The sequence below is a fragment of the Vulpes vulpes genome, chromosome 2 (assembly GCF_048418805.1).
Source record: "Vulpes vulpes isolate BD-2025 chromosome 2, VulVul3, whole genome shotgun sequence".
NCBI lineage: Eukaryota > Metazoa > Chordata > Mammalia > Carnivora > Canidae > Vulpes > Vulpes vulpes.
In genome coordinates, this window is record NC_132781.1 from 127,517,457 (window position 1) to 127,545,444 (window position 27,988).

General features: G+C 38.1%; 1 protein-coding gene across 4 annotated transcripts in view; it reads right to left on the reverse strand.

The window, feature by feature from the left end:
- Positions 1-27,988, reverse strand: part of ANKRD55 (ankyrin repeat domain 55) — a 179,319-nt gene that overhangs the window by 62,026 nt on the left and 89,305 nt on the right. For 2 of the 4 annotated variants that reach the window (XM_072749952.1, XM_072749950.1), the window contains exons 2-3: positions 26,015-26,105; positions 5,244-5,366 (exon numbers count right to left, since the gene is read on the reverse strand). In XM_072749952.1, coding sequence (XP_072606053.1) covers positions 5,244-5,366; positions 26,015-26,072 — 181 coding nt within the window. In that variant the 5' untranslated portion in view covers positions 26,073-26,105. Of the gene's footprint in view, positions 1-5,243; positions 5,367-26,014; positions 26,106-26,263; positions 26,778-27,988 lie in introns of those variants that run through there. The other 2 variants (XM_072749951.1, XM_026018864.2) reach the window with 2 other exon arrangements.

Consider the following 27,988-nt stretch of genomic DNA (forward strand, 5'->3'; position numbering starts at 1 on the left):
GCTTCTCCCTCTGCCTGTATCTCTGCCTCTGTGTGTGTGTGTGTGTGTGTGTGTGTGTGTGTGTGTGTGTCTCATGAGTAAATAATAAAATAAAAAAATCTTAAAAAAAAAAAAGAAACTAGTAACTTTATGAAAAGGTGATCCTGGAGTGCCCTGCAGTGTAGTGTCCCCTGTTACCCCTATCCTGTGTGTGCTCTTCATACTTGAGTATTGTGTCTGAGTTAATTTTCCTTTCAGTATCGTTGTCTTCAATTACTCTCTGTGGTATTAGTGGGACCCAGGCAGGGTAGCCCTGAGGGGGCATGCCCACTGGGGAACTTGGGAGTGGGGTGACAGTGTTAGCAAAATTTGTGTTGGGCCATTAGTCATATCTGGATGTCCTGAAGTGCTGTGATGGCTGGAAGCTGTGCCCTGGCACCAGGAGGCAAGTGGTTGGCTGGGTGTAGTGCTGTGGCTGTGTGGGGGCACACGGTGGCAGTTGTGTACCTGGCCACTGGGCAGGGCATGTGCACAACTTTAACAAAATTTGCCTTGAGCTCGGGCCAAGGCTCCAAGTGTCTATGTAGCCCCACCTCCCACAGGTGGCTCTGTGTTTATACTGAGGGGCGGGGCGGGGTGGGGGTAATGGTGCTGCCAGTTTTCTCATTTTCAGAAATCACTATGAACTGATCTTTCACTTGCCCCTGCTGTTATGTAAAGTGCCATATGTTGTTGTTGTTGTTGTTGTTGTTGTTGCTTCTCCATATAATCTGCTGATTCTTTAAGGGTGGCAACCCAGCTATCACTCACCCTCCTGGCTCACCCAGAGATGAGTCAGCTGACTTTTAAAGCTTTAGGCTCCAAGTCCCACTGGTTTTAGAAACTCGCAGAATCCAGTCCCTCTGGTTTTTAAGGAAAAAATGTTATGGGGATCAGACTTCCATGAGTGGCTCCCCGTGTAAGGGCCTGTTTCTCTGTCCTCTCCATGTGCAGCTCCCTCCCTCCTGCAGGTAGGCTCCATCTGCCTTTCTGACCTTCCTAACCTTTCAGATGCAGTTTCTCTATATTTAGTTGTGGAGTTTGTTATGCCAGCCTTTGGATCACTCTCCAGTTTATTGACTTGGATGTGGATGATATCTAGTTGTAAACATGCGATGCGTGAACTAAGGTTCCTCTACTCTTCCATCTTCCTAAGTTCTCCTTTCCACTTTATTCTTTTTCAAAATTGATTTAACTCTACTAAATCTTTGGCCTTTCTATATACATTTTAGATAATTTTGTGTATATCTACACAAAAATCTTGCTGGGGTTTGATAGAAATTGAATTAAACCTGTATATGAATTTGAAAAGCACTGAATATTTACTACCTTGAGCCTTCTAATCCATGAGCATGATATGTCTCTCCATTTATTTAGATCTCTTTTGATTTCTGTCATCAGCATTTTATAGTTTTTGGTATAAAATCTGGTACATATTTTGTTATATTCACACCTAAGTATTCTTTGGTTGAGCAATTTTAAATGGTATTGTAGTTTTTTTGTTTTGTTTTAGGGGGGGCAGAGGGAGAGAAAGAGAGAAACTTAAGTAGGCTCCACACTGAGTGTGAACCCAGATGCAGAGCTTGATCCTGTGACCCTAAGATAATGACCTAAGCTGAAATCAAGAATTGGACGCTTAACCAATTGAGCCACCCAGGCATCCCAAACGGTATTATAGTTTTAATTGTGATATTCATGTATTCACTTCTATTATACAGGAATATAATTTGTTTTTATGGATTGATCTTACACACTGTGACCTTGCTGAACTCATTGAGTTGTAGACGTTTTTTTGGTAGCTTCTCAGGATTTTCTACGTGGAAAATCAAGCTGTGCAAAAGGGGAAAGTTTTGTTTTTTTCATTTTCAATAGATATGCTTTTTATTTCCTTTTCTTGCCTTTTTTTTGCACTGGCTAGAACTTCCATTATTATGCTGAATATAATTAAGAGTGGACATCTTTGCTTTGTTCCTGATTTTAGAGGCAAAGTATTCAGTCTTTTTTACCACTAAATAAAATGTTAATTCTAGGGTTTTATTTCTTCTTTTGTAGATCAAATGGGGGAAGTGCCCCTTTATTCCCATTTTTCTGAGTTTTTGATCATCAATGTGTGTAAAATTTTTTCAAATGCTTTTCTGCATTCATTGATATGATCATATGATTTTTCTTCTTTAGCTAGTTAATATGATGGGTTACATCGATTGATTTTGAAATACCAAATCACACATTCATATAACAAATCCCACTTGGTCATGGTATATAATTCTAGTTCTAAATTACTGACTTAAATTTGCTAACATTTTGCTAAGGTTTTTTATATCTACATTCATGAGGAGTATTGGTCTTTAGGTTCATTTTTTTATATCATCTTTTTATATCACCTGTTTTCAATGTCAGGGTAATAATTAGCTTCATAAATGTAACTGAGAAGAGTTTCCTTCTCATTTTTTCTGGAAGAGGTTATTTAGAATCAATATTAATTATTATTTAAAAGTTTGAAGTTTTCAGAGAAAACATCTAGGCCTAAAACTTTCTTTTTCTGGGAATTTAAAAATTATGAATATACTTTCCTTAATAGTTATAGGGACATTCAAATAGTCTATTTCCTACAGGATGAATTGTGGTTGTTTACCTTTTTTGAGGAATCGAGCCATTCATCTAAATAGTCAAATTTATGTGCGTAGAGTTTTTTTTGTTGTTGTTGTAGTTCCTTTTTATTGGTTAGATGTCCATAGGTTCTATAGTGATATCTTTGGTTTCACTCTTGATAGTGGTAGTTTGTGACTTCTTTCATTTTGTGTCAGTACTGCTAGAATTTTGTCAATTTTATCGGTTTTTTTCAAAGAATCAGTTCCTTGCTTCATTGATTTTCTTTATTGTTTTCTGTTTTTAATTCCATTGATTTCTCTTCTTTCTTTATTCTTTCTTTCTTTGGTTTATTTTGTTGTTTTTCTAAATTCTTGGGATAAGAACTTAGATTATTGACTGATACTTTTCCTTTTTTCTAATGAATGTATTCAGTGCCATACACTGCTTTAGCTGTGCTCCACAAATTTTAAGATTTCATACATTCATTTCTACTCAAGGGCCGTGCAAGCTAGGATTGAACCCAAAGAGTCTGGATCTTGCATTATCATACAAGTGGTAATATTCATTTCTCCTCATTTTCCATTTCTAGCCCCAAAACATATGTCAAGTAAGTCTGATTTAAAAACAAACAAACAAATAAAACTACTATGGATGATTAGGGGCAACTACTCACTTTATAAAACATTTATATACATTTATGAAACATTTTGCTGTCATGATAAGGGACTCCCAGCTCTTATTGGTACAAATACACTGGTTAAAAATCGTTAATGACTTTCCAAAAGTACTAGGACAGAAAAAACAAAGAGAGAACTTTTGTTACAGTCCCACGGGTTCTTGATATTCTTTTTTTTTTTTTTTTAAGCCCATTTTCTTTCAATTGTTCATTCAGACTGGCTGATTCCTGTCATTCTATTTTCAAGTTTCTTGATCCTTTCCTCTGCTTCCTCATTCTGCTGCTGAGCTTATCTATTGAATTTTTAATTATAATTATTGTATTTCTTAGTTTCAAAATTCTCCAATTTGTTCTTCTTTATGTCTGTTATTTCTTTGTTGAGGATTCCTTTTTTTTTTTCATTTGGTTCAAGCACATTTTTAATTGCTCATCGAAGCATTTCTTTTTTCATGGCATCTTCAAAATCTTTCAGATAATTCTAACATCTGTTATTTCAGTATTGGTAGGTATTGTCTTTTTTCATTCATTCCTGTTTTTTTTTTTAAATAATAAATTTATTTTTTATTGGTGTTCAATTTGCCAACATACAGAATAACACCCAGTGCTCCTTGATATGACAAATGATTTGCTATTGAAACTTGGACATTTGGGGGTATTGCGTTGAGTTGCCTAATCTTACTTAAACCTTCTATTTTATCTGACTTTCTCTGACACTCCTCCAAAGGGGAAGTAGGGGTGCATGTGTCACCTTATTATTGCTAGGTGGGATCAGAAGTTCAGGTCCCTATTTGGCTACTATTGACATCTAAGGGAGAAGACTCTTCATTACTGGGTGGTGGTAAAAATACTAATTTGTAAAAAGGCTTCCTCTGACACTACCTCGACAGGTATGGGGATGGAGGCTCAGTAGTTGGAGTGGAGGTCCAAGATCTCTACTTGGTCTTTGTTGGAATGGTAGGGCTAGGGCCACAAGTTTTTATTTGCTTGTTTGTATTTGTGTGATGTTTGGTTGGAGTGGACTCATTATTGTCTGAAAGTTTTCGGTCTTGCTATGTGGTCCCATTCCTGGTTCTTTGGCTAGAGAGCAGGCTTTTGTTGGGGGCTTTGTGTGTGTGTGTGTGTGTGTGTGTGTGTGTGTGACTATTGGCCTTTCTGGGCTGTTAGATTCTTTAACTCCGAGTACGATATATAAAAAGCAATAAAGAAAACCGAGGAAACTTACCAACATGTCATTCCTTAGGTCCCATGGTCCTAGCCAGTCTGTCATTTTCTTTCCACTTTCCAGTGTGTTCTTATGTTTATATTATATACAACATCCAAGATTTTTAGTTATATTTAGCAGTAGGAACAGAAAAAAAGTACATCTACTCCATCTTCTGAGAAGCAAATCTTTGCTTTCTGGCTTTAATAGTAACACTTTCCCAACATCCAATGCTACCAAAAATAGCCCTCTTTCCATACTTCTTTTTTTAACTACTTGGCCTATCTACTTTAGTCATTCATACAAAGAAGTTGAAAGAAAACCAAACCAACTGGCTTCATTATACAGGTGATATAGAAGAATTAGAAGATTTGTGTCCAAGACCATCATTTAAAAAACTACTAAGAGGGGATCCCTGGGTGGCTCAGTGGTTTAGCACCTGCCTTTGGCCCAGGGTGTGATCCTGGAGTCCTGGGATCGAGTCCCACATCGGGCTCCCTGCACGGAGCCTGCTTCTCCCTCTGCCTGTGTCTCTGCTCCTCTCTCTCTCTCTGTCTCTCATGAATAAATAAATCTTAAAAAAAAAAAAACCTACTAAGGGACCTTCAGCCTCAGGCAGGATACTCCTTGGCCCTCTAGTATCAAAATGATTTGTCATATGCAATTTTATTAACATTGCTCACCTCTGAAGGCCATCTCTAAAAGAATAGAGCAGACCCTTCAGGAACCTGCAGGATTCAAAATGCATAAATAGCTCACCTTCACTGTCACAGCATTCCAGGATGGAAGGGTCTTCCCGAATTACTGAAGTCAGAGCATTGACATCTCCATTAGAAGCTGCTTGATAAACCATAGTCAGGTCAACTTCCTCAGATGAGTCACCTTCATGAATCAAACAGAGATACTCTTAGTGTGTGTACCAAATTCACTGAAAGAATAACACCCATAACATCACCCATACAAGTGATTCATGATACTTCTCTGATGAATCTGGGCAGGAGGCTGAGTCATCCTCCTCACAAGCACCCTAAATGCTTCTTAAGAAAGGTGGACCCCTGTGGGCCATGTTGTAACATCACCATTTATTACGAAGAAATCGGAAGGACTAGATGTCCTCTGAGATTTTATGATTCTGTGTAGGCTTTCAGGCTACTCAAAATTGGTGAGACCAGAGAGGAAAATGGGACCCTTATGTTGGTTTTAGATTTCCCTCTTTGGTCTGAAATATATTAAACTTTTCCTCTCAGTGACTCAGTTTACTTAACTCTGATAGAGATATTGCATTATTTTCTGTTCTCCTGATGTATTCTCCACCCTATTCCCTCCTGCTGTGCACCAGTAGGAACTTTGGCTGCATTATTTGTTTAGTAAACAGACTGAAAGAGGTGATAGGCCTTTCCTGTTCTTAACTGGTCAGTGTCATGTTGAGGTCTATGGCCTGCAGATTTAATGGGCTCTCAGTGGCTGGAGAACACTCAGAGAGACCAGGATAGATCCCATTTGTGTTACCTGAGGAACAACTGAAGAAACAGATGTGTTAACTACAGAGATTATTCTGTGGGACCATGATAGCAGCAGCCTTCAGATATTTGAAGATCCTTTTTTTTTTTTTTTTAATTAAAAACTTGTAGTGAAATGTATACAACATAAACTTTACCATTTCAACCCTTTTTAAGTATATAGTTCAGGGGCATTTTATACAGTCACCTTGTTGTGCAATCATCACCATCAATCATTTCCAGAACTCTTTATCTTCTAGAGCTCAAACTCTGTACCTACTAGATAGTAACTGTCCATTATTCCCTCCTACAGTCCCTAGAAATCACTACCACTTTCAGCCTCTATGAATTTGACTACTTTAAGGAATGTTATGTAAGTGGAATTAACAGTGTGCTTTGGTCTTATTTTACTTAGCATAATGTCCTAAGGTTCATTCATGTTGTGGCATGTGTCACAATTTCATTCCTTTTTAAGGTCGAATAATATCCTATTGTATGTTTAGACCACATGTGGTTTATCTACTCATCCAGTGATAGATACTTGGGCTGTTTCTACCTTTTGTCAATTTTGAATAATGCTATCATGAACATGGTACTCAAAAACTGCTTTGAGCTTGGAGGAATGCCTGGATGGCTCAGTGATTGAGCATCTGCCTTTGGCCCAGGGTGTGATCCCGGGATCCTGGATTGAGTCCCACATCAGCCTCCTTGTAGGGAGCCTCAGCCTATGTCTCTGCCTCTCTCTCTCTCTTTCTGTCTCTCATGAATAAATAAATTAAAAAAAAAAAACTGCTTTGATACCCTGCTTTTAATTCTTTTTGCTATAAACTTAAAAGTGGAATTCCTGGATCATACAATAATTCTATTTTTAATTGTTTAAGAGCCACCAAAATGTTTCCCATAGCAGTTGCACCATTTTATATTCCTGCCAACAGCACATGAGGGTTCCAATATTTCCATATCCTTACAGAAACTTGTTATTTCCTGTTATTGTTTCATGTGTTTGTTCTAATAATAGGTAGTTTAATAGATGTGTAGTGATATCTCATGGTTTTGATTCTCATGGCTCAATGATTAGGCATGTTGAGTATCTTTTCATGTACTTACTGGCTAGTTATATATCATCTTAAGAGAAATATCTCCTTAAGTCCTTTAACCATTTTTAAACAGGTGGTTTGATTTTTGGTGTAAAGTTATAGAAATTCTTATAAACTCTGGATATTAGCCCTCTATTAGATAGATATATGATTTACCTATATTTTCTCCCATTCTGTGGGCTGCCTTTTCATTCTGCTGATCATGCCCTTTGATACACAAAAGATTTTAACTCTGATGTAGCTCAATTTGCCTATTTTTCCTTTTGTTGTCTGTCCTTTTGTCTTCATGTCCAAGAAATCATTGTCAAATTTAATGTCACAAAGCTTCTCTCCTAGGTTTCTTCTAGGAGTTTTATAGTTTTAGGTCTTTGGCTTAGATCTTTGATCCATCTTGAGTTAATTTTTATATATGGTGTTAAGGTAAGGGTCTGATTTTTATTCTTTTGCACATGGCTATCTAATTGTTCCATCAGTATTCTTCCCCGTTGAATGGTCATAGCACTCTTGTTGAAAATCAGTTGATTTACATTTATGGAATGTAATGTATTATAGAAGGAATTCACACAGCACAGGGCAGAGCATAGCGGGACCGGAAGATGAGTGAGGCAGAACAAAATCTACTTCAGAGTTCCTACTAGTCCTTAGCTATTATACTAAACAATGGGGCCATTAAGATATAGGAAACAGAGGACTTTGTGGATCTTTCTTAGACTGTTTCTTGCAGTGGAACCGATTGCCTGTGAAGAGCTGAAGTTTAACGATTCATCCATTTACTCAACATCTACCGTATGCTAGTGAAATTGTGAGGGCAAAAGTTGCAGAGTCTCTGTCTTTAAGAAAGACATATCCTAGTGGGAAGACAAAATGTGTACTGACAATTGAAATATACCAGGGATATGGCAGGGCAGAGGAAGAATCATTTAAATGAATAGTTCCCTGGGTATTCTCTTAATTCTGATCTCTCTCTCCTCCTCCAGGATTATCCTAGGTGTCTCAGAGACAGTAGAGAAATTCCATTTCAGGGGTTGCTTGGAATGACCTCTCCATAAGGTAGCGAGGCCTTCTACTTTTAGGGAGGATACCAAGCCTACACTGTACCTTGATGGCACCATGTGACAATATTGCCACCCGCTGGTGATGAAGAGTCCCTGTGGGCCTTGACTTGGTCCCCAGACCAGGATGGTACCAGTTCTGCTGGTTAGGATTAAAAGCCAGTCTGGAAGTCTCTGGCAGTGCAGAAACAAGTTTAAGGTCATTGATATAGTTGGCTGGCATTGAAACAAAAGTCATTTCATATGATCCATCATGTGACACATTGCATACATACTTGGAGGCCATGTAGAAAAATGCTAAGAGCCTAGAAGCAACCTCCAGCGTTTGAATCCTGGCACTGCCACTTACCTGGTTAGCTGTGTGACCCTGGGTGAGTTATTTAACTTCTCTATTCCTTTTCATCACTTGTCAAATAGGATAAGAACAGTAACTACCTAGGGCTGTTTTGAGAGCTAAATGAGTTAATCCATGAAAAGTGCTTAGAGAAATGCCTGTACAGAGTAAGTATTCAAACCAAGCCAATTATTATGAATATTACTTCTTTGACATAGATAGGGCTCTCTGTCTTCTTTGTCCTTAATGAGACCCCCTTTGCATTGCTGAGCAGGCTACAGAGATCTTGTGAGCTGAAACATTTTGCTATTTCTCCTGTTTTCTCCTCCAGTCCCTCAGGGTATATTGGCCGAGGCTTTAAGAGTATTTTATAAAGTGCCAGTCATATGTGAGGAGGAAAAAAGAGTTTCTTTCTAACATTTTAAAGAGAAAAATAGCTCCAAGCTTTCTGCCTATACCAGCTGAGAGAACAAGTACTCAAAGGAACTTTCATGCCCTGGGAGTGGAAAAGGGGATTTCATTCTCCGGGGAAGAAGTCTTGCAACAATATTATCTCTGGGTAAATATCTGGCCACAATCAGACCTTTCTTAATAACTGGATTTGTGATGTAGCACATGTTGTATTTCTTTGAATCTCAGCATCACTGTGTTCCTCAGGGGGCTTCTTCTGATTTGTGAATGCCATTCCACAGTTGGCATCTCTACTGGACATCAGGTGGTAGTGGGGTGGGGGGTGAGGGTGCTGGGAAATGGAATTTGCCATTTTAAGAAGCATGTCTGTGTTGAACTTCAGTAATGATGCCACTCTAGAATGTATTTTCATAAAATGAACTTCATTTTAATAATACTAATTCTTTTTTTAAGATTTTATTTATTTCTTCATGTGAGACACAGAGAGAGAGAGAGAGAGGCAGAGGCACAGGCAGAGGGAGAAGCAGGCTCCATGCTGGGAGCCTGATGTAGGACTCCATCCTGGGACCCAGGATCACGCCCTGGGCCGAAGGCAGGTGCTAAACCACTGAGCCACCTGGGGATCCCTGAGATCTCAATATTTAATGCATAGGGCTTTGAGTATATGTACAATGAATGGATTGATTGATTTAGCATGCATGTTCAATGGGCTTTCTCATCCACTGGAATCTTGTGGAAATCTCTTGATGTTAAAATACTGTGTCAATAAGTTCTTTGGCAATTAGGCAGGTATAAATTTTAAATGAATTTTATGAAGGGCTGTACTAGCCTAGTTGGTCTTTGGAAATTGCAGAGGAAGCCAAATGCTGTTATTTCAACCACCCTTCTTCCAATCTTCCTAACTTTCTTCTGGATCAAATATATCACTCCACCTTCATCTTACACTTCCCAGAAATGACAGATTTCCACATCAAGTATTTGCTATTTTAACTGGGGACTCTAGAAGCTGAGGAACAGGTGAGGAGATAGGATTTGTTATCTAGGAGAAGACATGAAAACTGTTTTCAAATACTGGAAAAACTGGAAGAGGGTTTGGACTTGTTTTCTGTAGATGCACAGGGAAAACTAGTCCTGATGGGTAGAAATTGAATTAATTAAGACTTTAAATGACTAGAGCTATTTAGAACTTGAAGAGATTATCTTGTGAACTAAGTGTGCTTCTTATCACTGCTGATGTTTGATCCTGGATCCTGGATCCTCTATTGATCTGAATGGGTTCTGACCAAACATAGCTTGGGATGTTGTTGATTAAACAACTGTGTTGAGTAGGTTGACCTCTAAGATTCCTTTCATGACTGATATTCTAGGTGTCTTTCTCACATCTGTGGAGAACCAAATAACCTTTTGTTGATGAATAATGACTATTGGGCTAGAAGGGATCTGGAGAAGGGGATTTTCCTTGGGTCCTCTAAAGGCATCCTTTGAATGGCCCTCTACTGTGGCCACTTATAAAAATGCTCCTAGTGCCTTGATCCACTGAGAAAAGTTTAAGAAAACAAATATAGTTTGAGTGGCTGGTCCATTGTCAAAGATCAAACAAGTCAATCATTCCCTTTGCTATGTATTTCTCCTGAAGCCCTGCTGCAGACACATTCTGTCAGCTGGCCTACCACGGATGTTCTTGTTGTCTTGATTCTGTTTTCTCCCCCTTTATCAATAATTCCCAGATTGGATATGATTCCTTACTTCTTTAAATTTTCTTTAAAATTGCATTGTCCCGGGACGGCTGGGTGGCTCAGCGGTTTAGCACCTGCCTTCAGCCCAGGGCATGATCCTGGAGCCCCAGGATCGAGTCCCACATCAGGCACCCTGCGTGGAGCCTGCTTCTCCTTCTGCCTGTGTCTCTGCCTCTCTCTCTCTCTCTGTGTGTCTCTCATGAATAAATAAATAAAATCTTTTAAAAAATTGCACTGTCCCTGAAAATGTCCATACTTGCTTTCTGTCCACAGTCACAGATGGACAATAAGTTCCTCAATAGCTGCCTCATTTGTTTCTAAAGATATTTGAAGGAATGGAAATGGAATAGTGGCAGAGTTCCCGCCATAGTTTCATTACTACTTTATAAAAGGCAGAGAATAAGACCAAACCTAGTGAATAATCACTCTTCATGAGATTGCATTAGAATTTTGGCTGTATAGCTTTGTCTTCATTATAGGAAAAAGAATCTCTCACATTATATAGTAGAAGCTAGAGTAGCATTGGATATATTGTAGATACTTGATAAATACATGCTTACTGATTTAATCAGCATATTCTTTTCCAATTGGCAAATTGAAGAGAGTAGATATACAAACTGAAGTCTCATTTTTCATAATCCCTGGGAACAGAGTTAGGAAAAATGGTAGAAGAAGGAGTCTTCCACTCCTTTAAACAATTTTATAAGACATATCACTAAGATTTTAAGTAGAGTTGAGGTAAATGAACAGCTTCCATCAACTGTCATATATTATGGATATATGGTTAAAGTAAGAGTGTTTAAACTATATTATTAGAACTTTGCAGCATGTAATACTATGAGGTCTAAAAGACTGACAGCAGAAATGACTTCTCAGTAATTAAGAGATCTGACTTCTCAGTTAAATCTGAATCTCATAAAGAATCCTCTTTTTGAACAATGAGCATATTAGCCAAGTATGTTAAGGTGAACCACTTTGGGTTCAGCTGTGTATTTTGTAAAATGAGAGGTTGACTATATCCCTGGATCTCAACACTGGCTATACATTAAAACACACACACACACACACACACACACACACACACACACACACGGATGCCCAAATACTATCCCCAGATATTTTAAGTCATTGGATTTGTCATTTTATATGTTATTTTATTTATAATACTTTCTTGCTTTATAAAAATTACAAAAATAGAGATAAAAAGAGGAACATATATCCTCAAAGATAATCACTGTTAAGATGTTGGTGTGTTGTATGTACTTAACTTATGTGGCACCATGGGCTTCCTCCCTACCTGCTTCCTGGAACATCTGTTCCTCTACCTGCCTATGTAAAGTAATAAGGGAGCATGGAAAAAATGCTAGCAGTTGAAACCTGGAAGCCTGAAGGATCTGGTTGCTTCAGAATGAGCAGTTGTGAACCTATGCCCTTTCCACCTTATCCTTCAAAATCTGAACTGTCTCCTGCCCTCCATTCTGTACTCAAAATGGACGTGACTGAAAATGAGTGGTAACTCACAGGCTGTATAAATGAGAAGGCAAGTTTCTGAGGAGCAAGCAGAGGGGATAAAAGATCCAAAAAGCTGTGCGGAGGCAAAAATCAGGAGGGAAAAAGTTCTGGAAGGTGCAACAGCACCCTGAGGTGCTGAGCCTCAGGGATAAGGCCAGTGGCTTTGTGCCTGGGGCTGCTGGTGCAGCAATACTAGCTGACCAAGCTACTGATGCAAATCTTAAATCTCTCACACTGTGATCTTTCCATGGATTAGAATACAATGATAGAACTTGAAAAAAAAATGACTCAACTTTTCGAAGATCCAGCATGAGTTTGGTTAATAGTAAGGGCATTTTGTTGCTTTTTACTAAGTGAATCTCTGTATCTCTCCCCACCCCAAAGTCCCCTTCCATGATAAGGGACCAGGTCAAGGGTGATATTAAGAAGATCTAACAACTGGTTTATCAGAGCTTCCATCAGTGGAGGCATGCCTCACAACTGGAGTGGTATCTGTAACTTTTTAGCTACTAAATTGTTCATAATATGCATGTGTTCCTGGGGAATGACTGATACAGGAAGATGGGTGGTCTCTATTGATCTGAAGATATAGAAATGTTTTAATATTGTAACAATAAATGATTAACAGTTCTGAGTATAGTGCTGGAATTATACATATCTATTTATTCTTTACAAAAATAAGATCATGTTGTACATATAATTTTTATTTTTGCCCTTTTTCATTTAATATTTGATCATAAATGTCTTCCCAAGCCGTAAGGTAAGATTTTTAAAATGTTATTTATAAAAGGTGGCATAAAATTCCATTGACTGAACTTATTAGCACAACTGATTTGATCATTTTCTTATTACCAGACATTTACATGTTTTCTCTCTTTTTTTTTTTTTTTTTTTGGAGAATCACAAGTTTTGTGGCTATTCCAAATAATGCTATAATATTGCATATATTTTTCCACATTTTTGGCTGTTTCCTATGGATGTATTCCTAGAAGTGAATATGGGAGTCAATGCATTTGACTCTTTGTCAAGTTGGCCTCCAGAAAGTTTAAACCATCATAATCTCCCCAGGCAGGCCTTGTGAGCATATACTTCAACTTTCTTAATGATACCATACATAATTTTTTTTAATTAATGTTGATGTGAAAGCAAGAAAATAGTATATACTTTTTAATGGCTATTTCTTTTATTCTTCCTAAAAGTTTTTTTCATCTGATTATGGCCATTTTATGAATTACTTATTGGTCTCCTTCTATCTTCTTATTTCAAGGCATTTATCTTTTTCTGATTGATTTGAAATACCTTTATATACAGTAAGTACACCAATTTTCCACCTGTTATCTATATTTCAGTTATTTTCCCTGTTTGCCACTTAAGTTTTCAGGTATTTTGTTGGTTTTTGAAAACCACATCTTCAAAATTTATAGATATTGCTTTTACAAAATTTATTTCATTACTTTTATGATTAGAGAGGTCAGAATTTGTGGGACCTTTGGCTTATATATATTTAAATTATATTTAACACTTAAGTATAACTAATAAGAAATTTCTTTTTCTTTTAAAGCATGGGTTTTCATTTTTTTAAAATTTAATTTTATTTATTTATTCATGAGAGACACACAGAGAGAGAGAGGCAGAGACACAGACAGAGGGAGAAGCAGGCTCCATACAGGGAGCCTGATGTGGGACTCGATTCCGGGTCTTCAGGATCACACCCCAGGCTGCAGGCAGCGCTAAACTGCTGAGCCACAGGGGCTGCCCTAATAAGGAATTTCTAAACTTTATTTTTATATGCTACAGGTTTTCCCCCCAATAGTCAATTATTGAATAATTTTCTCTTTCTTTGCTAATTTGTAATGGTAACCTTATCATACACTAAATCATTACTAACTCCCTACAGGAGGCTCTTCCTACCTCCTATTCACTGAAATGGTGGCTTGGAAAGCAGGAATCCAGAACTGCCCTCTCTGCAAGTGGTGTACACATGAACTTGGGGATATAGCCAAAGTGCACCTCAGACACATTCCACAGAGTCTTGTGGTTAGTCCACAGTCAAAGTTCTGAGCTTTTTTGTGTTTCCAGCAGAGTTTTGAATTCTAGAACTTTTGAAGGAATTAAAAAACTTAGAGCAACCCTAGAGTTAGCAAAACCTATGCTACAATCACTTCTACAGGACAACAATGTCTCCCAGTCCCTATGGTAGCATCCACTGTCAATGTACTCTTCATGTCTCTGTCACTGTCTGAAGAACAATCATAATGATGGTTAATAACTATTAACTTATTAACTAATAACTATTTACATCATTTTTATTATGTATCAGGCAATGTACTAAACCCTTTCTAGAAATCAATTAATTTAACTTTCACCTTATGAAGTAGGTACTACAAATTATCCCCATTTTACAGATGGGGAAACTGAGACATAGGGCAGGAAAGTGATTTACCCAAAGTCATGCAAGTAGTAACTGGTGAAACTCAGAAAAGGCTGCAGGCTGTCAGGCCTCAGATTCCACTGTCTGACCCATGTGCACTATTGTATATAACTGCCCTTTGACTCAGAAGGCAAAGCTCTCACGTATTCCAGCGAACTTGTGACCTTTCTTTGGCGCTAGATGGTCATTCTATGTTCCATTCTCTCTAACAGAGCCTATGCCTGGCTCTCCACTCTGCTGCACAAGCTGCATGGCTCAGCATTCTAACAGACACCACTGTCCTGGAGTTTAAATTCATTTGTAGCAAAAATAAAATTCACACATTAACTGAAAATTGGAAATGTATCTAGTTGGCTGTACACCAGGGAGAGAACTAAAGTTTGTGGTAATAGGGAACCCTGGGTGGCGCAGCGGTTTGGCGCCTGCCTTTGGCCCAGGGCGCGATCCTGGAGACCCAGGATCGAATCCCACGTTGGGCTCCCGGTGCATGGAGCCTGCTTCTCCCTCTGCCTGTGTCTCTGCCTCTCTCTCTCTCTCTCTGTGACTATCATAAATAAATAAAAATTTAAAAAAATTAAAAAAAAAGTTTGTGGTAATAGCATAAAGATTCTAAAGTGATGTTGACTGAATTCTTTTATCATGTTAAGATAAATATCAAATGATCAAGGAAAAATAATTCTTAAACTGAAACACAGAAAAAGCATGAAATTTTGCTAATTTCTTTCTTTTTAAAATATTTTATTTTTAAATAATCTCTACACCCAACATGGGACTTGAACTCACAACCTCAAGATCAAGAATTGGATGCTCTACCAATTGAGCCAGTCAGGCACCCCCTCTAATTTATTTTCTAATGCCAGCAAAACCAATAACACACACACACACACACACACACACACAGAGGCACCTACAGAAGAATTCAATTTGTGAATACAGAGTTCTAAGTTTTAAATTAAATTTTACCAGATCAACTTCAGTTGGATATTGAAAGAATAATGCATCATGATCAAATAGTTTATCATTTTAAAGATGTTTTGATTTCTTGACATCTATTAATAAAATATATCACACCACTAGTACAAAGGAGAAATACATGATAATGTGAGTAAAGAATGTAAAAACATGCTTAACAGCTAAAGGTTTACATTCCAAGTATGGTTAAGCACTTTATTTCTAATCAATTCCAAATATCATATTTAATAGTAAAACAGTAGAGGATGAAAGAGGACAAACTTTACCTAATGCAATAAGTATGAAGCAAAAGACAGAGAGAGAGATAGAGATAATAATCACGAAGGGAGAGCAAAATTATCATAATTTTAATAATAGCTAACTTTTACAGATGATTCATGTTCCATGTACTGTCCTAACAGTATCATTTGAATTAGGCTATTTATTTGCTTCGACAATTTTATGAAGTCATATCTTTATTCCAATTTATAGAAGAGGAAATTGAAACATAGAGAAGTTTAATTATTTCCCCATAGTTGCACAGCTATTAAGTAGCAGAACAGGATTTGAAAACACTCCATCTGGTTTCATCCTGTGCACAATGATGGCATAAAAGAATTAATGACAAACTCATTAGAAGTAGTAAGATTTGATTAAGTTAGATTTTAAAAGAAATATAAAACTAGATAATTCTCTGTAATAAATAATATAAACAGAAAATAACTCATTACAATGAAAATATAAAATGCTCAGGAATAAATATTTAAAATCTGAGGAAAACTACAGATTTTTTTAAAAGACTTTATTTATTTATTTATTAGAGACAGAGAGAGAGAGACAGAGAGAGAGAGACAGAGAAAGAGGGAGAAGCAGGCTCCATGCAGGGCGCCTGACGTGGGACTTGATCCTGGGTCTCCAGGATCATGCCCTGGGCTGAAGATGGCGCTAAACTGTTGAGCTACCCGGGCTGCCCCCAGATTTTTGTTGAGCAATATAACAGAAGAGTTGAATTGATGGAGATATATGCCATAGTCCTAGAAAGAACAACTAAATAGAATAATACATTTTAATTATTACACAGATTCTTTTGTATGTTTAATGTGATTTTAATAAACATTTCAATAGTTTTCTGGGAGGTGGGATTTTTACAAATGATTCAACTTTTTATTTGTAAAAACAAATGGATAACTTTATACTTTAAAGAAGAAAAAAATATTAAACTATTTGCTTATCTATACATAGAATCTCTCTGGAAGAGTACATAAGAAACTGCTTACATTGTTTTGCTTCGGGAATTGGATGGCTAGAGAGTATGGCAGGGTGGGAGATTATTTATTGGATATTGTTTTACATCTTGAACACGTATTAATGTATTGTCTTTCAAAAGCAAAAATTAAAAAAAGGAAACAGAAAAATGACTAAGGAGATCCAATAAAATTGGGGAAAAAAAGTACTGAGGCAATTTTCCTCTATCAAATAGTAAAATATGATAAAACTATTAAATTTTTAAAAATGAGATTCTGTCTCAAAACCAGATAGATTCCCAGAACCTTGTAGAGAGCCTAGAAGCCTGCCTTGCACCAGCATGGACACTGAAAGCTAAAAGGTAGACTGGGCTTTTGAGCAAAGGGAAGAGTTTTATCTGGAAGGCAAGTCTTAAAGGACAGAACACCAGAAACAGAGGACAGGCAAAGTAGAAGTACTCCAGGTTGTGTGAGCTTTCCTGGAGAATTCATTTCCTTCTGACGTGGTTTTCCTGCCCCTTCCAATTTCCACAAAAAAACCAGTGGTGATATGCCATGTACTCATTACCAAGGAGGACCCAACTTAAAGGGTAGATGTTTTCTTGACCTGGGAAGACCAGTTGTTCATGTGACATTATGTGAATCATGTTAAGAATCATTGGTATTCACTGAGTGATTACTCTGGGCCATGCATAGTTCCAACTGCTTTGTATGTATTACTTCATTAAATCTTTATAATAATCCTTGTTATAACTATCTTTATAACAATCCTATAACCACAATTAGCACTCACTGAATTACTATGAGCCAGGCATGGTTGCAGGAGCTTTGTAAGTATTCATTAATTCCATCTATATAAGCAATCCTTTAGAGTAGCTTCATCTTAGTTTACAAGGTAGGAAAGTAAGGTGTAGAGATGTTAAACAGCTGGGTCACACAGTAAGTGGTGGAACTGGCATTGAACTCTTCAGTTTGGCTCCAATGGCCATTACAGCATTACCCTCTATCCTCATCAATACCTCTGTGTTTCAGTCTTCACATGTAAAAAGTGAGGGAATTGGATTACACACTCAGTGAGGTGCCTTCTAATTCCCAAATACTGCTATTCTAAGTCAAAACACTTGCAGGATCTATCCTGAAATTGTTTTCTGCTCTGACTACCTGAAATCAGAGGCTTGTGAACCTGTTTGACTCTTCCTTAGATCAGTGGTCATGCGTTGGCCAAGTTGTGGCCAAAACTCTAGAACACTATTTTTAAATAGCACTAAGTAATCAGAAGGACAAAAGTGTCAATTCAGATGAATTTCAGGTGTCCCTCTCACAGTTCTTAAAAATAAGATTTGTTTGTTTGTTTTTTCTAAAAAAAACAACAAAACAAAACAGCAGACTGTGCTCTGATTTACTATGGTGAGTTACAGAACAGAGAAATGGTCTCAAGGTTACTCACAATCAAACCATAGGGTATCGATGTCAAAATAATTCTTTTTTTGTTTTTATCAAATGCTGTTTATGAGTGGCCTTGTTTATTGGGCTGAGCTCCCTAAATGGTCTTTTGGAGAAAACATTCACAGGTTGCTGCACAGAACAAATGTGTTCAGTAGGAGTATAATAAAGAACCTGGCTTCTGAAGCTTCTGTGATGAAACCCAAGCCTGGAACTTGCAAATGAATACCCAGCGTCTATCATATCAGCTCCGCGGGTCACATTTCAATGTAACCCCAACCTGTTAGCCACTGACTCCTCTCCTAGGATCCTGGTGCCCTTCTCTGCTCCAAAGGCAGCCTGCATTTGAGACTGGATCCATCACTACCCAGGAAGAGGTCAGGCTGTCACCATGAGTAGACTCACTGGGCAGAGCTCATTGCAACTGAAAGTTCAGTGTGGGGTAGCCACTTCAGGGTTATCAGTTCCTGCCAGTCCCACTTGAGGTGTCACTACCTCTCTTTTCCTTCTTGTGCTAGGATTCATGAGTGGTAGATGGGGTAGGCTATCAGAACCCACAAAGTATAACTGTGGGGAAGAAGAGTATGAGAAGGGCTTGGGTTTCAGAAGCTAGAGTTAAAATGGCTGCTGCTCTTGTCCTATGTGGCCCTGGGCAAGTCGTGTAACCTCAGACAACTAAAGATGCAACATATCTCATAGGCTCTGTTGAGGTTCAAGTGACATAACAGGAGTAAAAAGTTTAACACAGTGCCTTCACATGGGAGCTGCTTAATAAAGCAGTTATTGCTCTTCTGATTAATGATACTGGTTAATACTCTTGGCTTGATCTCCTTTATTTCCTTTTGGAAGCTACTTCTCAGACTCCACATGGAGAGTGATTTTATTATAAATCCATCTTGGTGGCTGACAAGCTGAGGACAGGCTAGGCTCACAGACTGAAGAACAGGCCATTTGCTAGCTATACAACGCTCATTTTGCTAGAATACGACAGTTTTATGCTGAAATCCTTTTTGTATTGCTTGACTATTTTGAAGAAGGTGATATTAATTTTACAATAGGAAAAAAATCCCAATATATTAAAAAAAAACATTGTAAGAACTGGTTGATATGTAATAGTATAACACCTGTCACTTCAAATTACCATTTAAAAAGATTTAAATGATATTATGATAACCTGAGATGGAGACATCACCCTATGGTACTTTGGCTGGGAATGTATTGTCTAAATCTAATCATGAGGGAGCATCAGACAAACTCAGAAAGAGGAACTCAGTATTAAAAGAGAGATAGAGAGAGACTGTAATTTCAAAATGTCAACGTCATAAAAGACAAAGAAAGTGTGCAGAAATGTTCCAGAAGAAAGGAGACTAAAGACACATGACAACTAAATGTAATACCTAACTTAGACTGGATCAAGTACTGGAGGAAATGCTATGAAAGATGCTACTGGCTCACTAGACAAAATCGGAATGCAGACAGATTAGATAAAAATACACACACACACACACACACACACATACACATACAGAGAGAGGCAGAGATAGGGAGACACGGGACAGAGAGAAACAGAGAAGAAAGCTAACAATAAAGTAAATGGGGCAAAACGTTAACATTAGGTGAATCTGAGTAAAAAGACAGTCAAGTGTTCTTTATACCATTTTTACAACATTTCATTAAATTTGAAATTATTTTCAAACAAAAAGTTTAAAAAGGATTAGAATGCTATTAAATATTGTACACGTGTATTTTTAAATTCTGAGGAACATTTAGAAATAGAAATATTTCTATGTAAAAGGGCAGCCTTCCTGTTTTTTCCTCCCCAACAGATGCGATAAAACAAGATCACTGATGAGCAAGTGACATTTTTAAGTTTTAAAAAGAGAAAACTAAGGGCCCTTACTAAACATACAATCTATTTATTAGTTGAAAGCTAATAAGTCTGAAGTAAAACCATTATGGTTTTAAGAGATAAATCAGAAAAGCTAAGATGTGGGTCATTCTTGATGTAAGTGGATTCTCAGAATCATCTAACACTTTGCACTGACTGCTTGACGGGCTTCCTGATAGTTACAAGTACTAAATATGACTCCTGGTTGGATGTGGTCTTTCTGCAAGATGGTATATAACTATATACATCTTTTACACCAACCTTGCATGTATGTGAAGCTAGACCCTCATCTTCTCATCTTGTCTTCTCTGTCTTGGGGACAGGTGAAATGTTTGTTTCATATGTGTCTGGTAATAAACATAGCTACACAGGTAGTAATTTTTCTTTCAGATTCCGTTAAAATATCCTTGCATCCAAATGGTTGGATCAAAGAGAAGATACATGAATATCAATTACTCAACACAGTTGCTTAATAATTGTTAAAGAAATGTGGAGTTAATCAATAGAGGTGGCAAGAAAAGCTCAGTGTGGTGACCCAGACAATTTCTGAATAAGGGGTTGAACAGAGGGTTTGCCTCCTGAAATTGATCTGGCTAAGTTGCGGGACATAACATCAGGGTTGACTCAGGAGACCTATGGGACCATGTGTACCTCCATTCCCTCTGGCTACCACTCCTGGATACTCCTTGGAATATATACGAGGGCAAGAGACCCCATTCCCAAGGGCAGTAGGGCTGTTCTAAGGTGGAGAATAGTGATAATGACACCACTCTCCTAATCCCCAACCCACTGAATCACTTGCATTTTTATGGCTAAAACTGTGAATGGTAATTGTTCCAGCTAGGCTCACAAGAGGAGCCAGGAGTGGACTGCTTTGTCACAGTCCCAGGAGTTTGGTTGATGGGAAGGACTTTCCTGTGCCAAAGAGACAACAAGGAAGCAAGTAAGGGTGAGGGGTAGGCTTCCAGAAAACTTGTTTGACTAAACTTGGTCTTGAGAGGGCACTGGAAAAAAATTCTCTCATCTCTCATTTTTCCCTCCGCTTCTCTTTCTTTACCAAAAGTGAGAGAAAGGCTAAGCATTTCTCAGAGGCAACAGATATTCTGCTTCTAAACCCGCAGATTGGTGATTTACCAGCTAATCTTCCTTTATCTGGACCATCAATCTGAGAACTAATTACAGTATTCTCCTCAGTGTTCCTGAGTTTCATTCTAGGTACCCCTTCAAGGTTTTTCAACCTAAAATCATCAAATGAGCCCAAATTATTCCCTCTCCAATTTGTCTCTCCTTTGCCTGACTTTTCTCTGTTCTCTTCCCAAACCTCTTCGAAAATTTGCTTATTCTTCCTTTGGAGGCATCTGGTTGTCACACAGAATTTTCACTTTTGCTTTTTCAGCAAAGTGCAAATATGCACATGCTTAATTCTTTTTGTTTCATGTTCCCATTTTAGATGAAAAGTTAGAAATTAAAACCATCACATCTGTGTGTATGACCTTTAAAAATTCACAACACAATAGAAGAACAGCTGGATTGTGAAAATGCCACTTCATTAATTTGAATTTCATTAATCTCTACTTCTTCATTAAAATATATGATTGATGGGGGATCCCTGGGTGGCGCAGCAGTTTGGCGCCTGCCTTTGGCCCAGGGCGCGATCCTGGAGACCGGGGATCAAATCCCACATCGGGCTCCAGGTGCATGGAGCCTGCTTCTCCCTCTGCCTATGTCTCTGCCTCTCTCTCTCTCTGTGACTATCATAAATAAAAATAAAATAAAATAAATAAATAAATAAATAAATACATAAATAAACTAGTCTGTATCCAGTCCTGGGCACAGAGCCTGGCTCTGTTAAATGCTCAAAAAACATTTATTCCTATCAAATGTAATCTATGTAAAGTACCTGCAGAGTCTGTATCAAATAGATGTCCTTCCCATCTTTCCCTCCCAAAGACTAAATATCCCTCTACCTTAAATAAGAATGGATTTTACCCAAACCCCAGTCACTATACTTTCTGACAAGGGACTTGAGATTCCATACCTTTTCATGCCATGTTGCAGGCTGAATGGTGGCCCTGAGGATACATCCATGTCCTAATCTCTGGAACCTGTGAATTTTACTGTATATGGCCAAAAAGGTAGATATCGCCTTATACATCAAAAGATGTGATCAGGTTAAGGATGTTGAGAATAGAAGTTTGTTCCTAGATTATGTAGGTGGCCCTAGATGTGATATATGCATTGTTACCATGAGAGAGAGGCAGAGAGAATTCTAAGACAGATGCACACAAGAGAGACACAGGCAGAGGACAAGGCCATGTGAAGATGGGGCACAGACCAGAGTGGAGGCACAAGCAGCCAGAAGCTGGAAAAACTAAGGAAGGATTTTTCCCCTAGAGAGTCCAGAATGAGCAGGTGCCAACATTTTGATTTCATACTTCTGCCCTCCAGAACTGTGAAACAATGCATTTCTGTTGTTTTAAGCCACCCAACCTATGGTACTTTGTTATGCAGCCCTACGACACTACTGCAGTGATTTAATCTGCACTGAAAGGCCCGGCCCTCCACTTACTGTCTCAGCAACTCTACCAGTAAAAAAGCCTGTGAGGTGGGCCCCAGCCCCCTCAGGTGCCCACAAACACACTGCTCATCAAACATGTTGCCTCCCAGACCCCAGGCAGGGCCAGATGTGGGCAACATCCTTGGGACCACTTGTCTAGCTCCCATTCTCTCTCTGAGGTCTTGGGTTCCTCCTTCAGGCACACAGCAAAGCTTTTCTTCCCACAATTAGAGACAAAGCTTAAAATGCAAATATCTTCAGTTACATAACATCTCCACTGCAGTAGGAACCTTTGTGTTCTATAGTAAGTGAGTTTACTACAGGTCCCTTCCTGCATGTGGGCTTTGAGAGGGAAGACAGCCAGGAAGAGCACGTGGGACCAGAAGCAATGTTGCTATGGTGAAAGCAAAGAGCACAAAGCAGGAGTGGAGAGCTCTGCAGACCCAGGCTTCCTGCGTCACAATTTCACAAAGCAAGCCAGAAACACAGCTCTAATGCCTTTGGCCAGTCAGATAACCAGATCTTTAAGGCTCCCAGCAACCCCGCACATTTTACAGACAGAGATCAGTTTGCCCAGGTGCATACAAATGGCAAGAAAACTGAGACAGAATATGAGCAAATGCCATCCTTCCATACTCCCCTAGCATAAGGATGCCTCATTACCCATACCAAAGAGAAATAAAGAAAAATGCCAGTGGAGGGATTCAGACTTAGCACATCTACATCATTTGAGCCCTGATGGTCATTCTGTGTCATATTTTTCAAGTGCATAATGCTAACCATTCTCTGGGAACTCATAAACCAGAGTTGCTTGAGTCCTACCACCACTCCACTGTAGCTATGGAGGCCAGAGACCACCCATGAAAAGAAGTTTCTCATTGTTCTGTTGTCTAGATAGAGAACACCTGGGCCTCACTCCCCTCTATGACTTGTTAGCTGGGTGTATTAGTACAAACAGGGCCCATCTTTTAACCTCTCTGTGCTTTACTCTTCCCATCTGAGACGTTAGGGAGATGGGTTGGATGCATGCTACTCAGTTTTTGTTGTACATGGGATCTTCCTGGGGAGATTCTGTTAGGCCACACCCCATACCAATTAAACTGGAGATCTAAGCATAAGCATTTTCAAAACCCATCCATGTGATTCTCATGTGCAGCTAAGCTTGAGAACCAATGGGTTACATGACTTCTAAGATCCTTCCAGATATCATGTCTTTCCTAAACATCTGCATCTACTAGAATTTTGATTTTCTAAATATTCAGGATTCATGGAAAGCCTTTAAATAAAGCCCACATTTAATTTTTAGAGAGAAAGTCAGTTTGTCATGGTTTGCCCAACACCACCATATTGGTATTTAAAATCTATATAATGGTCTAAACCATTACGGCCTTTCATGCTTTTAAGAGGATGGAAGGGTTAATGTGATAATAGAACTATTCAGGTATCATTTAATTAATTACTATTCTAGGGGATGCTCTGAATAGTACACTGGAATTCTGAAAAAAAAAAAGTTTTCTAGTCAACTAGTATTAACTAAGGACTGCTAAATTCAAGCTGGAGATAGAAAAGTGAAGAGCCTTTCACATTCTAAGAACTCATAGTCTCCATAGTAATAATTATAATAGCAATAATAGTAACAAAAGCAGCCACAATTTTGAAGTACTTATGGCACGTTAGGCAGTGTGACTGGTGCTTTTTGTATATTATTTTATATTCTCAAAGCAACCTTGCTAAGCCAGCATCATTTCCTCCATTTTATTGCTGAGGAAAGTAAGGCCCAGAGAGGTTAGGTAATGTTCTAAGGTCACTTAGCTAAGAAGTCGATCTGCCATTCCAACCTATGCTATTTCCACCATACCACAGCATCTCTTAAAGAAAGGATTGAGAACTAGAGATAGAGATGGTAGGGAGAAGGTTAACTACGATAAGGGAGAGTTAGGACTGGGATGGAGGAAATGCTGTGAATTGTTCACATGAAAGGTGCTATAAGAAAATAAATATTACAAATTAATATGTTAACTACTTAACTATGTTTTGGGCTCAGTCTTATTTTGCATAACTCAACAATGTCATTTTTTAGACAGTATTAGTTCTTGGATTTAGGCATATTTTCACTTTTGGATGGCGGTAGGCATAGCGTAACAATCACTTTCTCTATGGTGTTCATCTTCAAATGCAGTTTGAACCAACACATTCTGAAGGTGCACACACACACACACACACACACACATACACACACATTTCAAAGTGAGTTAAGATGTGGCGATCAATCTACCTGTGTGTGTGTGTGTGTGTGTGTCCCTGTACATACAGTTACTCAGAGATGTAAATGTAGATCTAATATTTGAGAAAGCACGGAACTAAAATAATTCACCCATGAAACCAGATGTAGCTTGAAGGATAGTAAACACAGTATGGCCTAGAGCAGGAAAAGGGAAAAAGAGAGAAGCAGTGAATTTTCTTAATGAGGCTTTCACAAATCACCATTTTCATGCTGTAGCCAAAACAAGTAAATGACCAGAGGACTTGAAGATCCTGAAGAATACTCACAGATGACAGAAAGTGGTTTAGATGGCAGGTATTTTTAAAAATATTCTAAAAAATATTTATGACATTTACAGAGTGGAAATTTCCTGTACGTCCATAGAAAAGATGCACAGTTGCACAAAAGTATTATGAATATGTAAACACTTCACAGGCAAAATGTCTACATGTAAACTATCTGGCTAAATACATGCTTTTTATGAGGATGAGTTGATTTCACAGCAATCTTTTCACGTGGAAAATGACCTCCACTCTGCAAATTATGAGTAGGAAATCTATATCCTGTCATTACAAATAATAACGTAGTGATAAATCATACAACCCCAGATGAGATAATAATCTACTAGAGTGTAAATCTAGGTAACATCTATTCTTAAAAGGGAATCGAGAAGTATTTATAAAACTGTAGCAATGAGATATTGGGTTAATAGATTGAAAAGAGACATGTGATTTGTTCTTTTTATCTTACTTTCTATAACATTATTTTAGAAGATCTGAAAAAAATCAAATGAGAATAAAGATGATTGTATTTGAAATAGCTGGTGTGCTCGGAACCCAGTTCTTAAAATTTGTAGATTGAAATATTTTAACAAGACAAACAAACCATAAGCTTATTTTTCCCTTCCAAATGCTTATCAAATGAGAAGTGAACGTTTTTTTTTTTTTTGAAGTGAACGTTTAGAACAGGTTTGTTTTCTATGTGAAATTTTCTTTCCATATTACACACACACCCAAACACACACATCTCTCTTTTCCCTTAGAATTGCAAAATCTCTACTACTGAGATGAAGATGCGAAGAACCAAAGGTTGAATTAAAGCAGCATTTTTACCTTTCTGCTGATCAAACACAGATGGAGTGCTGAAATCCATGGTTGCCTGTCTCATCATTTACCATCAGAATGGCAAAAAGCATCCAGGTTTCTAGAGAGGAAAAAAACACCATCTCACATGCTACAGTCAACACATCAGTCAGATACAGCATCACTTGCCAAGACCTCTGTTTGAGAATGAAACATGCATGAGAGCTGCAGGTTGTTGTCAAGGCAAATGATGGCAATAGGTAAACGTTATTCCTATACCTGCCAGAAAAAGAGTTACTCCTTGTGGCTCCATTCATCAGCTATGCTTGTGGGTAATTATTATATACCTTCCGATCCCCAACAAATAAACAAAAAAGCTCAAATTCTAAAATAAGCACCATTTGCAGGGGGCCACCTGCCTTGGATTTGAGCCAGGAAAACACTGGAGGTCACGGAGCTTCAGCAGCTGGAATGTTGCTTTAAACCTACAGAAATCTCAATGGGTGAGTGAGGATTCACAGGGCCAGACGGAGCATGTGCAAAGCTGCCAATGCAGTTAGATTCAGCTGTTCTTGGTGGAGTGAGAGCTGCATTTGGGTCATGTGAGCAGAGAGTGCCATCTCAATGGAATAGGATGTAAATAGTGTAGCAGGAAGCTGCTGGCCATGTGCTGTATGGAGTAATTATCGGCTCTCCTAGCTCATCTGCAGTCTCCCCCTTCAGCTTCATTCTCCAAATGACAGGGAGGATAAGGGGAAGCAAGTAGCATTTGAAAGGTTAGATTTCAAGGTTCAGATATCGAAGACAATGAAATTCAAACAGTCTGCAATCACAAGGGCGTTCAGTGCAGTATTTTATGTGGTGGACGATAAAACCAGAAAAGAGCAGAATGTATATCATTTGAGGTACAGCTGAATAAAAGATAGTCCATTCATACTCAAGATTTTAAAAATGTGAGGTAAATCTCTATATTCACCTGGTGGGATGACTCTCATCTATTGTTAAATGAAAAAACAGTTATATACTTCATTTGTTCACATTTTTATAAAACCGAAAACCACCCACTCTATATGTAAATATGTTTATATATGTTCTAAGGAACATCAAGGAAGATGTAGAAAGATACCCACTAAACTGTTAATATTGGTTACCTCAAGGGGTTAAAGTAGTAGATTTCTAACTCCATCCACCTTTGTAGTTTTAGTCTTATTATAACAAACACCTATTATTTTATTTTTGTCATTAAAAATATGATGTAATAAATTCAAAGCAAACTAAGAGAACTCTATATTCAATCAGATTTTTGGGTAAGTCACACAGCCATATAGCAGATGCTCACATAAATGCACTTAATAATGGTAGTATTTTTTTTTAACCTTGTGTGTGCATCTGGAAATGAAAGCAGAAACCGTTTTCCTTCATATATATGACCATAATTTGTTTTGTTAATGGACTGATATAATTTAGGACATGTGTTCTTCGATAAGCAAGTTTCTTTCTTATTTTTTGCTTCGCATATTTTCTTACTGCCTTACCATTTATTTTTCCATTAAATGCATCATCTGGCCTCAATTCCCTGTGGCAATACTGCTACTCATTTACCTTCCCCACTTTAGTCCCTCTCTCCAAAATGTCCTACATTCTTTTTATTTAAAACATGGGCAGAACCTACTTCCTATAAATCGTTATGCAAAATGTGCTCCATAGGTAAATCTCTTATATTTCCTGATGCTGGTTTTTTTTTTGTTTTTGTTTTTATTTTTTTTGCATTAGCCATAAAAGCTGAAACGAGAAGGCTCAGTGGATTGGCAAATAAAGTGACTCATGTTAGCAAATACTCAGCTAGAGAAAGATGGCTCAAGCTTGCCCAAATGAGGCAAAAGGATTTAGATTAACTTCCTTCTCATTCATTTGCTCATTGATTCATCAATTGCTATGGAAGGATTACCACACTCCAGTCATTCCTATAGGCTCTGATGATGCAGATATGAGCAAGGTCTCCAC